This window comes from Malus domestica, chromosome 15 (genome assembly GCF_042453785.1).
Source record: "Malus domestica chromosome 15, GDT2T_hap1".
Lineage (NCBI taxonomy): Eukaryota > Viridiplantae > Streptophyta > Magnoliopsida > Rosales > Rosaceae > Malus > Malus domestica.
Genome location: NC_091675.1, coordinates 23,047,800 through 23,059,494, shown reverse-complemented (window position 1 = coordinate 23,059,494; position 11,695 = coordinate 23,047,800). Strand labels below are relative to the sequence as shown.

General features: G+C 37.1%; 1 protein-coding gene across 1 annotated transcript; it reads right to left on the bottom strand.

Annotated features, from left to right (window-relative positions):
• Positions 1-518: 518 nt before the first annotated feature.
• On the bottom strand, positions 519-2,109 carry LOC103401241 (uncharacterized). Its single transcript, XM_008339949.4, has 2 exons — positions 1,967-2,109; positions 519-1,432 (listed from the first exon to the last, which is right to left on the bottom strand). Exon 2 carries the CDS (start codon positions 1,396-1,398, stop codon positions 715-717), a length of 684 nt encoding a protein of 227 aa, XP_008338171.3. The 5' UTR covers positions 1,399-1,432; positions 1,967-2,109; the 3' UTR covers positions 519-714.
• Positions 2,110-11,695: the final 9,586 nt, after the last annotated feature.

Here is an 11,695-nt window from a genome sequence, read left to right as displayed (position 1 = left end):
ATAAATTTTATTTTTAAAAAATAGGTACCGAAAAAAAAAAAGTTAGGTAAAATCATTATTTAATCATCACATGCTAAAATTTTAAGTCATAAATATTAAAGAAGAAAAGTAATTTCTGATTTATGGTTTAAATTCTTTAACTTTATTCCCAATAATCGATGATAATCTAAAGGAAGAGCCAGAGTTTGAACAGTAAAGTCCTATTTTCCGTACAGAAAAAAGATGAGAACCAACTGAAAGTTGAATCAAGGCCTTATAATTATAAAAAAATTCAGTAAAATCAACTTTTTAACTCTTTAATGATTATCAAACAGTCCCTCGTAACCATGTCCCCTGTCGTTATTTTCATATTCCGTTCATCATTGCACAAAAAACCAGACAGGAAGAAGATGATTTTTGCAAATTACGGCAGAACCAGATCACATGGTAGTTTTCATTTCAATAATTCATGCTTCTCCTCCTTCCCCATCAAAACTTCAAAATACAATAAAAAGAAAAAACTTAAATAATTTCAGAGAGAGTGCAAACCGTTTATTACGAAACCCTTGTGTCCGTTGCAGATGTTTATAACATTTAACACAATTGACCCCAGAAGTAGTAAACTAGGGGTAAAAGTCTCAAAAAACAGAAATGCAGCTAACGTATTTACACATATAAGAAGAGCAGCAACACTAAACAACCATGTTGGTTTCAATGTTTAACGAGTAAATCATTTTAAGAACCGAAAATAACCGCAACGATCACAAACACACCGAGCAACAAAAAAAGATACTTCAAAACATCACCCGGCTGCCCTTGATGATTTTCCGGCTGAGGGAATCCGTGAGCATGGCCCCCGTGAAATGAACTAAATGACGCATAAGGGAAACCTGAAGTTGTTCCATATACAGTAGCATCAGGGAACCCGTGGTACTGAATGTTAAGCAACGACGGTATCAGACCACCAAATGCAGTTGCCAACGTGAAGTTACCAATCCTTGCAGTTGCCATTGGTACAAATCCGCCCATGAATCCAAATCCATAATTGGCAAAATGATTGGTATCAGGAGGAGGGGCAGTTTGAGGCCTCTGCGCAGAGGGGCGATTGGGAATGTTGATCCCTGGATATGACTTTGATCTTGGGTCAGTTTGCGTCTTGCCCCTACCATAAAGAGGAACTAACTTCTCGTCGTGTACGAGGGCTTTGCAAACCGGGCACTCTTGGGAATTCGAGTGATGGTGGAGCCATCTGTAGAGGCAAGGCCAGCAAAAGAGGTGGCCGCAAAGGGTTATGATCGGGTCTTGGGCTAATTCGAAGCAAATATTGCACTCGAAGTCTCCTGCATCGTTGGCATTGTTACCCGAGCAAGACGTGCTTTGGGGCGGCACGCTTGTTGACTCCCCAAAACCACTTGCCATCTCAGTAGCCACAACAGTTCCAATACGCAAACACCTGTAATTCATACATACTCATCACTAATTTTTTACGAATCACCGAAATCCATTAATACTAGAGACATGAATTAGATTCAGATACAGCTGAAACACACAGCTGAATTCAAATACAGAGAAAATATTCAGACTGTTGGTACAATTGGTCTAACTATCAAAACAACAATAACTAAATTAAAGAGTTACATTAGTCCATCTGCAACACACAAAAAACAGAAATCTATGCAAGGGATAAAAGTTCTAAACTAAATGCTCAAAGCAGATAACAACTCCCAGAAACATTCACATATTAAATCTAGAACAAAATAACATCAGGGAAACAATTCGAAGCCAAACCGACCTCATAAACCACGCAGACCAAGACAATTAAGCACAAGCAACACAGAGATCAAAACAATTAAGCAAGTCTATCAACATATCGCACAAATTATTCAATTTATTACAAAATCCCATATCCAAATCCCTAATCAATCAACCCTAGAAAATATTCAGAAAACCAAAAAGGAATAAAAAATTAAATTAGAATTAAAACTACCTTTAGGGCGAGTGAAATTTGATTGGGAACCGTAGCCAGAGAGAGAGAGAAGAGTGAGAGAGAGGAAAAATATACAGCGCTTCGTGGGTATAAAAGGTCTTTGTCTATTAATAGAAGCAGGCAACCGAGGAACTCTATCGTCCCTCTCCCTCCTCCCCTCTGCGTCCCTGTTTGTGTTTCCGTGTGCGCGCGGATTGTGGAAGATTCCAGCCTCTTCCCAATTTTTCCTTTTTATCTTATTCCACGCTGGCGTGCTGTTTATTTATTTATTTTTTTTTTTTTTTAAGTATGCGTTCGTTGTATTTCCCACCAAACTGTCCGGATCTCGAACCGACGGTGATATTGCGTTCAGATTCTAATCCGACGGTTTTGCTTCGTCCTTGAGCTTTACTGATGTGATGGCGATGGGTTTTGATGAAGTTCTGGGTGTTTTGCAGGCGTACTGTTATTTACAAAGCATTCATAAAAGTCCGGCCCATACGCATTGGACCTTTTTATGTGTACAACTGATAGCACGTTTACGCTAGGGTATTCAGAATAAAAGCTTATTTGTCTTTGTTACAAAATATTTCGGTGTTTATTAAATATTGGCGAATTAAAAATTTGGTGAGACCCACACAATCTTGGAGTCCAACTAGAACTTTCAGAAAAATTGGATTCTCTACAATTTGGTAGTAATAGAATTCGGAGTTATTGGGGGAATTGGAATGAATATTTCATTTCCATTATATCCTCACTTATTCCTAAAATTTCAAGATTCCTTTTGCATTTGTGCTAGGAAAAAGAGGAAGAAGCCTTAGCTATAAGGGTAGAAGATAGAGAAGCCTAAAGATTATCTAAGAAAGCCCACAAAGAAGGACCCTTGACCTACAATAACGGAGGTTCAGTCGAATGCAAAAGAGGTGACAGAATGAGAGAGAGAGAGGAAGGAGGTGGAATTCGAGGTTGTATTGCATCAAGCAAGGGAAATCACTTCCTAAGTGCAAGCAAACTTGAATCCTAGAAAAAGCCATCTTCTTACAACCTGAAGGTTTCCTCCCAGCTTCCTTTGATCTTCCTTAGTCAATAGAAGCTCACTTAGAACCCTAACAAATCCAGATTAGCCAACCCTAAACATCATGTAACCATGCAAAGTTCTCTATCATGCTAAACCAACAAGCTTCTAGCTTCCATGTCACGCTTTGCTTAAGCAAGTCATTATTTGTCTAATCACGTTATCTTTGAGCCATTAATCTAACCAAGATACTTCCTAAGAAATGCTAATTCTTTCGAGGTATCCTAGGACTTGATATTCAAACGGACCAGTGGAAGTAAAAGGTGCCCGTCAAAACCTAAGTTCAACTCGACCTAATAGTCCCCTAACATATACTGAACAAAGTTTGACTACCTTTGGATAGATCGAGAAGTTACTTAAAATTGGAGACTCCCTCGCTAGCCATGAAACTTTGAGTAAAGTGTTCTTAAGGTAGTTCCAAAGATCCTTGACAGTGTCATACCCAATCTTAAGGGTGAGAAAAGGCTTAGAAATTTCACTAGTGATGCAACAGTCAAATAGTTAGTCTAACCAAATCTATGTAGCATAGGCAGGATTAGGAACTTCAGGGGCTTTGATACCTTCAGTTGCAAGGGTCAAGAAATAGAGGAGAAGGAAGGGGATAAGAACCATCATCAATTTTTCAGAGATTATGACCAACAAGGTGGGATTTCATTTGATGAAGCCATAGAAGATAATTTTGTTCGTTATGTTTGACAAAGCAGGAAGTTTTAGGATTGGGTAACTAAGAAGATGAAGACGACCACATGGAAGAGGACAAAGAAGAACTAATAGAGACGGTTGAGATTTTTTTTGTTTGTTTGTTTCAGCAGCGACGCTAATTTCTTGATGAGATTCTACAACACACACAATAAGGGTTAAAAACTGACACGCCCCAATCCCGATGTCCGTGGGACATCAGGATGGTTACGTGTTAGCTGACACCTGAAGGTGACGCAAGCCATTTATGAATGCAAATGCTGAGAACATGTAACAATATGCATATAAATTTCACAGAAATAATAAGATAACAAAATAAGATTCAATTGCCAACAATGAATTCATAAGGATGATGCATGACATGTTTAGAGCACATACTAATTAGAATACAAACGGAAGGTGGAATTACAATGAATTCAAAGCCGAAAGGATAACACGATGTCAACAGTAAGGGAATGCCTCGTAGCTAGGTCTTGAGGGGGCATAAAACAAACATGAGTGGACCAAGTTGATATACATATATATATGTTGATGCACAAAATCCGGAGGATCTTGGACCAACGTAAATCCGGCCTTGAATCATACAAACACACAAGAACACAAAGATGTATCATGGTTCACTCTAATGTTTGGGCTACGTCCACACTGATATTGATTCCATTTCACTGTATGTATGTATGGATTACAATATATCGGCAAAAGAGCTTTCTGTGGATGCAGCCCTTACCATTTTGGTCTCTATTTGGCTGAGAGGGTATTGCCCTTTATTGTTGTGAGGCTTTTTGGATGTAAGGCTCTGTTTTCTTAATGAGGATGAGGGACAGTCCCTTTTATAGAATAAGGGTTTTTTCCTCTCTTACATGGGTTATGGGCTCAGTAATGAGGCCCAAAGACAAGGCCTAATTTATGGTACCAACAATATATATATAGATATATATATATATAAGAAAACAATTATCAACATACTAACCCCCAAAGCTTTATGAAAACTAATAGCATAATAAGTGATAGGTTTATCTGAAAACCCTAGCATGCCATAAAACATCTCATAAAGCATATCTTGTATAAAATGTGCTAAATAGTGGTATCAAATAATAATATCTCCCGGCCTAATGCCTGCTTCTAAGTCTTTACGCCCGTAGCCAGACATTATTTCTCCTCGCCCAATGCCTACTCCATGTCCCTCAGCCCGAAGCCAGAGATTATTTCTCCCGGCTCGCAGCCAACACCATGTCCTCGCCCCTGGCGAAATAGTAACCACTAGATACACACAAAACATTGAACATAAACTTTCCAAACATAGGTACATAGATCTCAAAATCATCTTCATAATATAAAGTCATCCATCATCTATACTATAAAGAAGTGTCAAAACATGTTCTAAATAGTATATAGTCATCCATCAGATACCCTACAAGAACATGGGTTTTATAGAAAATATGGTATTCCAAAATAAACTCAGTATAGCATGATAATCAATTTCTCATAAAACGTTCACAAAACGTATTAAGTAAATCATGTTTTTCATGTATGCATTTCTACTATAAAATATGCATTTTAGAAGGGGTCCACTCATATATACTCCGTCGTAGTAGAGCCATATGAAATAGGAATAACAGGATCGCCGTTAGTAATTTCACCTAAGCACATAAAGCATATAATTAATCAACTATACTCAAACGATTTAATTTGGGAAAACGGACGTCAAAAACAGGTCCAGGACATCAAAATTAGCCTAAGATGGGTTTTAGACGAAACCCAAAAAGTCAACGGTCAACATTGACTGGTCAATGTCAACTGTCAGTGTTGACTGTGTCAAAGTCAATGGGTCCGAATCAAAAGGTCAAACCAAGTTGAACCAATTTACAATTGGATCCGGGTTGGGTCCAAAAGGGTTGGGCCGATTAGGGCCCTATGGGTTTAGGCCTAGGGTTTTAAGTGGGCTGGGTTTTGGGTTTAATGTTAATGGGCCGAAGGCCCAATTTAAGTAGCCTAAAGGTATGCCCCTCACAAGGTTCTAAAAGGTTTGGAAGCCCTAGATTGCATGGACACGGGCCTAGGCTTGAAAGCCCAGCCCAAGGTTTTTGGGTTTCAAAAGAAAAGAAAATAAAAGTAAAAACTGAAAGGCTTGGGTTTTTGGGTCTAACGGCTAACGGGCCTAAGGCCCGAGTCACAATAGCCCAAAGGCCTGGTTTCATTCTCTCACCAAAAAAAGGAGGCCGGAGTCTCCCATGCTTCGGTCGACGCCAAAACTAAACCCTAGACTCCAATCTAGGTGTCAAATTGAAGAAGGAGGTGAGATGAGTAATTTGGTACCTTTTGTTCGTCATGAAAGGGACCGGAGGTGGCCGGATTCTGGGTTTTGAAAGTCGAGGGTGCGCAGGGTTCTTTGGGTGTCTCTGAGCTTGCAGAGACAAGAGGAATAAAGGAGAAAGTCCACGAGGTGATGGTGGTGGTGTTGTCGACATCGGGGTGGCAATGGTGCCTCGGCGTGGGTTCAATCAGGAGAGAGTGAGAGAGACGAGAGTGAGAGAAAGAGAGGTGAGTGAGATCTTTGAGAAAAAGAATAGTGAGCTGAGAGGGAGAGACTCGGGAAAGGAGAAGAGAGAGATATGGGATGAGTTAGGGTGGTGCCACGTGGCAACGTGGGGGAGAAGGGAAATCTAGATGGAGGGTCTGGATTAAATTGGGATAGGGGACCAAATTGCACATCTTTATAAACTTTCAAGGACAAAATGAAATTATAAATTAATAATGGGGGTGGGGTTTCACAAAAACACCTAAAATACTTGCAAAGAAACAAGATAATCGTAATATAGTCGACTCTAACAAGTTTGTCCTTCAAATCTCAATTAATTATTTAAAAACAAAGTTTTGGAAAGATTAATTTATTACCTAAATTAGCAAAAAAGAATTTAATTTAAAAAATTAGAAAAATCTGTAATATTAAAGAGAAGGAAAAGAAAACAATTTTTAGAAATTAAGTTGTAAAAGCACTAGGGTTCCGTCATTACATTAACAATCCTACGTAGTTTTCCTAATTACTTATGACTTATACATGCATATTTTGAAGGTTAGGTTTTCTTAAAACTATGATCTAATTGGACTCCCAATCTAGAACGTATATCAAACATGTAACCTGCATGTGGTATTCATATCAAATTTAAACATGCAAGACTCATTAAGTTTTGTGAAAACCCTTGAAAAACTATGCAATCCTTAAGATGTGGTATTCTTCCTAAGTGAAAATATGCTTATTCACCATAAGAAGTATTAGTCAATTTTAGGGACTAGCCTCCAACCAAAATTGCATCAAATTACTTGTCTAAAAATCCAAATGGTTGCGAATCACCAAGACACTTAGATAGTTTAAACTAGTGATTGATAATTCAAAACCTGCATGCATAATATCATTAGCAAATGAAAAGAAACTACATATTTTTGCTAAGCCTCGTGGCCTCACCCTAGCAAAAGAGATTAGTTATGCTTATTCGTAATTAAATCAAAGGGAATTTCATTGAAATAGAAAAGGCTAAATAGCCAAAATGGTCCATGAGATTTGCATAACTCATCACTTTGGTCCCTAACATTTCAAATCGATAAAAGTGGTCCCCGAGATTGTCCACCATCCATCATTTTGGTCCATCCATTAAAAACTCCGTTAAGTGTCTCGGAACTCTTGGCCGGAAGTTTGGGCAATTTCAAAGCTTCGTAACTCAATCGTTTCTTAACCAAATTCGACCTATAATATATCAAAATGAAGATAGGAAAGTGTAAAATAAGATTATACGTATTTGGAAACCCAATGGCCGCCATAGATGGCTTAAAAATAGCCTCAAAGTTGATTGGTCAGAAGGAAAACTGGAAAACTCGCCGGAAACTAGGTAAACTTTAAACGTTCATAACTTCTTCAATACTCAACGAAATCAAGTGGTTCAAAAACGAAAATCATACTTCTCAACGAGATGAAGAGAATGTTACCTTTTTAGATGGCTAAATCGCAGTGGTTTGGCCGAAAAACGGCTCAAAAGTTGCTAACTAGAGATCAAGACAACCACTTTCGAGCCGTTTTCTGGAAAAAACACAACGAGTTAGCCGTCAAAAAGGTACCATTCTCTTTGTCTCGTCAAGAAGTATGATTTTAGTTTAAATCACTTGATTTCGTTGAGTATCGAAGAAGTTATGAACGTTTAAAGTTTACCCAGTTTCCGGCGAGTTTTCAAGTTTTCCCTCGGACCAGTCAACTTTGAGGCTATTTTTCGACCATCTCCGGTAACCATTGGGCTTCCAAATAGGTATAATCTTATTCTACAATTTACTATCTTCATTTTGATATATTATGGGTCGAATTTTATTAAGAAACGATTGAGTTACGAAGCTTTGAAATTTGCCCAAACTTTCGGCCAAGAGTTCCGAGACACTTAACAGAGTTTTTTAACGGAATGACCAAAATGATGGATGGTGGACAATCTCAAGGACCACTTTTATCAATTTGAAATGTTATGGACCAAAGTGATGAGTTATGCAAATCTCAGGGACCATTTTGGCTATTTAGCCAATAAAAAAAAAATTGAAAACACCTTGAATGTAAAAGTCTAAAATCTCTAAAATTTGACCAAATTCTTCTCTAAAAAATGCATAGAGAAAACAACTAGGGCCGCCCACAATGCCTTATTTATACTACATAGAATATCAAACCCTTCCTAGAAATGGTCTTAATATAAAAGGAAAACTAGAAAACAAAATAAATTGAAATAAACTAGGAAACATAATATTATTGCTAGCTCATTATAAGGCTTAGCCCACTCCCCCACCCCTGAGGTAGATAATATCGTTTGTTTAAAAAAAAAAAACACTAAGAAACATAATCTTTGTTGACAAGGAAAATCTGCCAATAGAGAAAGCAGCCACGTTTTGGAGCCTGGACAGCTCCAAATAGGCCCAAGATAACTTTTCTTGAAGCTCAAGTTGTCCCAAACACATTCACAGAAGGGCCCGTCATCAAAAGACACCTTCTTGGACACCAAAAATCCTAATTAAGCCCAAAAAACGTTACTTTAGCTGCACTGCGCATTGAACCTTTATTTCATCGCCATAAATTGACTGTGCGGTAGAAAAACCTGAAACTTTGACACGAAAAAGTTGAGAGACTCACAAACATCTTACAATTAGAATCACTCCAAAATTCGACCGTTGGATACTCTAGAGAAAATCGTATGTTATACATTGAGAATATATACCAAAGTATTAAAATTTCACCAAAATACTAACTAAAACATGCTAAGATTAAGATAAAATATAAAATATAAAATAGAGTCATCAGGTGGGATGCTTGAAGTAAAAGAGGACGAAAGAACAAAGGCCAAGTACCCTAAACCTTATATGAAGGGGTGATTAAAAAGTGAATTTCTTTGACCAACGCATTTATATGGTTTGGTGATAATTTAAGGTTTTACAATTTTTTTTTGTTTGTTTTAACAAGGGTATTACAGAGTTTAGGTTGGTCCAAACTTCCACATCCATCTATTCTCCGATAAGTACATGGAAGATGATCCGATCCGGATCTCTCCCATCAAAAGTCCGAGATCAAGTGATTCAGACCATTGAAATTTGATCCAACGGCTACAAATAGGGAGTCTCTCTGAAAGTTAGAATAATTGTAGCCGTTAGATCAAATTTCAACAGCCCAGATCACTTGATCCTAGGCCTTTGATGGGAGAGATCTGGATCAGATCTTCTTCCTAAGTACATATATTTGTTTAAACATGTTGAAACTTGGTCCAGTCCTGAGTTGCATTCCCAGAATACCATGTACATGAAAGGGATCCTCTCCAAATCCCTTCCTCCTAATCCAGGCCGTTGAAATTTGATTCAACAACTACAAACGGGGGCCCACTTTAAAAGTTATAATAACTTTAGCCGTTGGATCAAATTTCAACGGTCTGGATCCTTGGACTTGATGGATTAGGAGAAAGGGATCCGGAGAGGATCCCTTTCCCCATGCACAAGCAGTTCAAGTTCAGTTAATATGTTATGGGTGTTTGTAAGAAGCTGTTCAATCACAAGACGCATTTAGAATGTTTGATAGCATTTGATCGACAGTACTGAAATGTAAAAACTACTACGTACCATATGTATAGGGTAACATATTTGGACATGCATGCATGATATGTATATAACCACACCTATATACATATGCATGCGAAAATATCATTTTTATTATACGATTCCCTCGCTCTATTTTAATAATAAAACGGAGAGCTATTATTCTAACAAAACTTGAGTCTCATAGGACAATATATAGTAAAACCATGGCACCACGCAAATGACCTAAATAATGTCTTTGAAGAACCTTCGGTTTTTGTACGTATATATAATTCGGCCTACGTAAGTACAATTGCCAAAAGTCTCATGCATTTTCTTAGTTCGTGAAAAGCAAGCATATATATGATATGGCAATATTACAGTCATGATCTGATTATGACCATCACTTATGACTAGACCCCATATATATTCAAACTTTTTGAGCGACAATTTGATCGAAACTTAGGAAAGTTGTCACTCAAGAAGTTGGTTTGTACATTAGCCAAATGCCATTATTCCCTTAATTTAAGTCTCCTTCAGGATATCTTCAGCAACTAAATTTATAGAGACACCCACGGTCCCACCTGCCAAATTTTCAAGAAACTGAAAAAACAAATGGCTGGCACACCAATATTTGTAGTCAGAAAATTCAAGGAAAAATAATGAAAATGGCTTGAAAACTTTGAGTTTTAGAGTAAAAATATGGTTTTTCCACTACAAGAAAACAGGGCTTATGTGATGACAGATATTCGTCACAAAAAATAAAAATGTGTCACATTTGATAATATGTGACGCTTTTACAGCATCACTGCGAGGGTCACCTATGACGCGTCAAGAAAAGTATAAGTGACGAATTTTAAAAGTGCCACATATTTTTAGTATATGTGACACTGCTTTCGTCACTTAATACTGGTTTAAATTTAAGAAAATAGGAGATTGTGACGGATAAGGCGTCACAAAAGAATAAATTATGTGACCTATGTAATTCGTTACGTATGAAATAGATAAGTGACACTGAAAGCGTCACATTTTTCTTCCATTTATGGCATAGCCTGGGTCACTTATGTCAAAATAAAATATCTATTTTGGAAATATATGTGACAAACCAATACATATTCCCTGTTTATAATCTGATATGACAATTCCTTGTTTATAAAAAAGAATAAATTATGTGACCTATATAATTCGTCATGTATGAAATAGATAAGTGACGCTGAAAGCGTCACATTTTTCTTCCATTTGTCGCATAGCCTGGGTCACTTATGTCAAAATAAATTATCTATTTTGGAAATATATGTGACACACCAATACATATTCCCTGTTTATAATTTGATATTACAATTCTTTGTTTATAAAAAAGAACAAATTATGTGACCTATATAATTCGTCACTTATGAAATAGATAAGTGACGCTGAAAGTGTCACATTTTTCTTCCATTTGTGGCGTTGCCTGGGTCACTTATGTCAAAATAAAATACCTTTTTTGGAAATACATGTGATAGACCAATACATATTCCCTGTTTATAATCTGAAATTACAATTCCCTGTTTATAAAATAGAATTACAATTCATGTCAAATATAAGGTAATGCTTCAATTAATTGCATTCTCATTAATAAACTACTTAGGCACATATATCAAGTACATTTCATATACTCACATAAAAATCCCAAAAAAAATCTAAAACTTAGTGTTCTATCTCAGCTCAATGGCAATTCATCATGAAGGGCACCAACTCCTCTATACATGTTGGGATGCTAGCAAAAGAGAAATCTAAGATACTGAGGAGCTAACCAAAAAGTTCTACCATGTGCATGACTAAAACTACATTCATACACAAAAGTGACGTACATATTTCTCTTGAGCAATATCCTTTATTCATTGGCCGTTCTT

Excerpts from the sequence above, each read along its gene's own strand:
- LOC103401241 (XM_008339949.4), bottom strand. The coding sequence starts at position 1,398 with ATGGCAAGTGGTTTTGGGGAGTCAACAAGCGTGCCGCCCCAAAGCACG.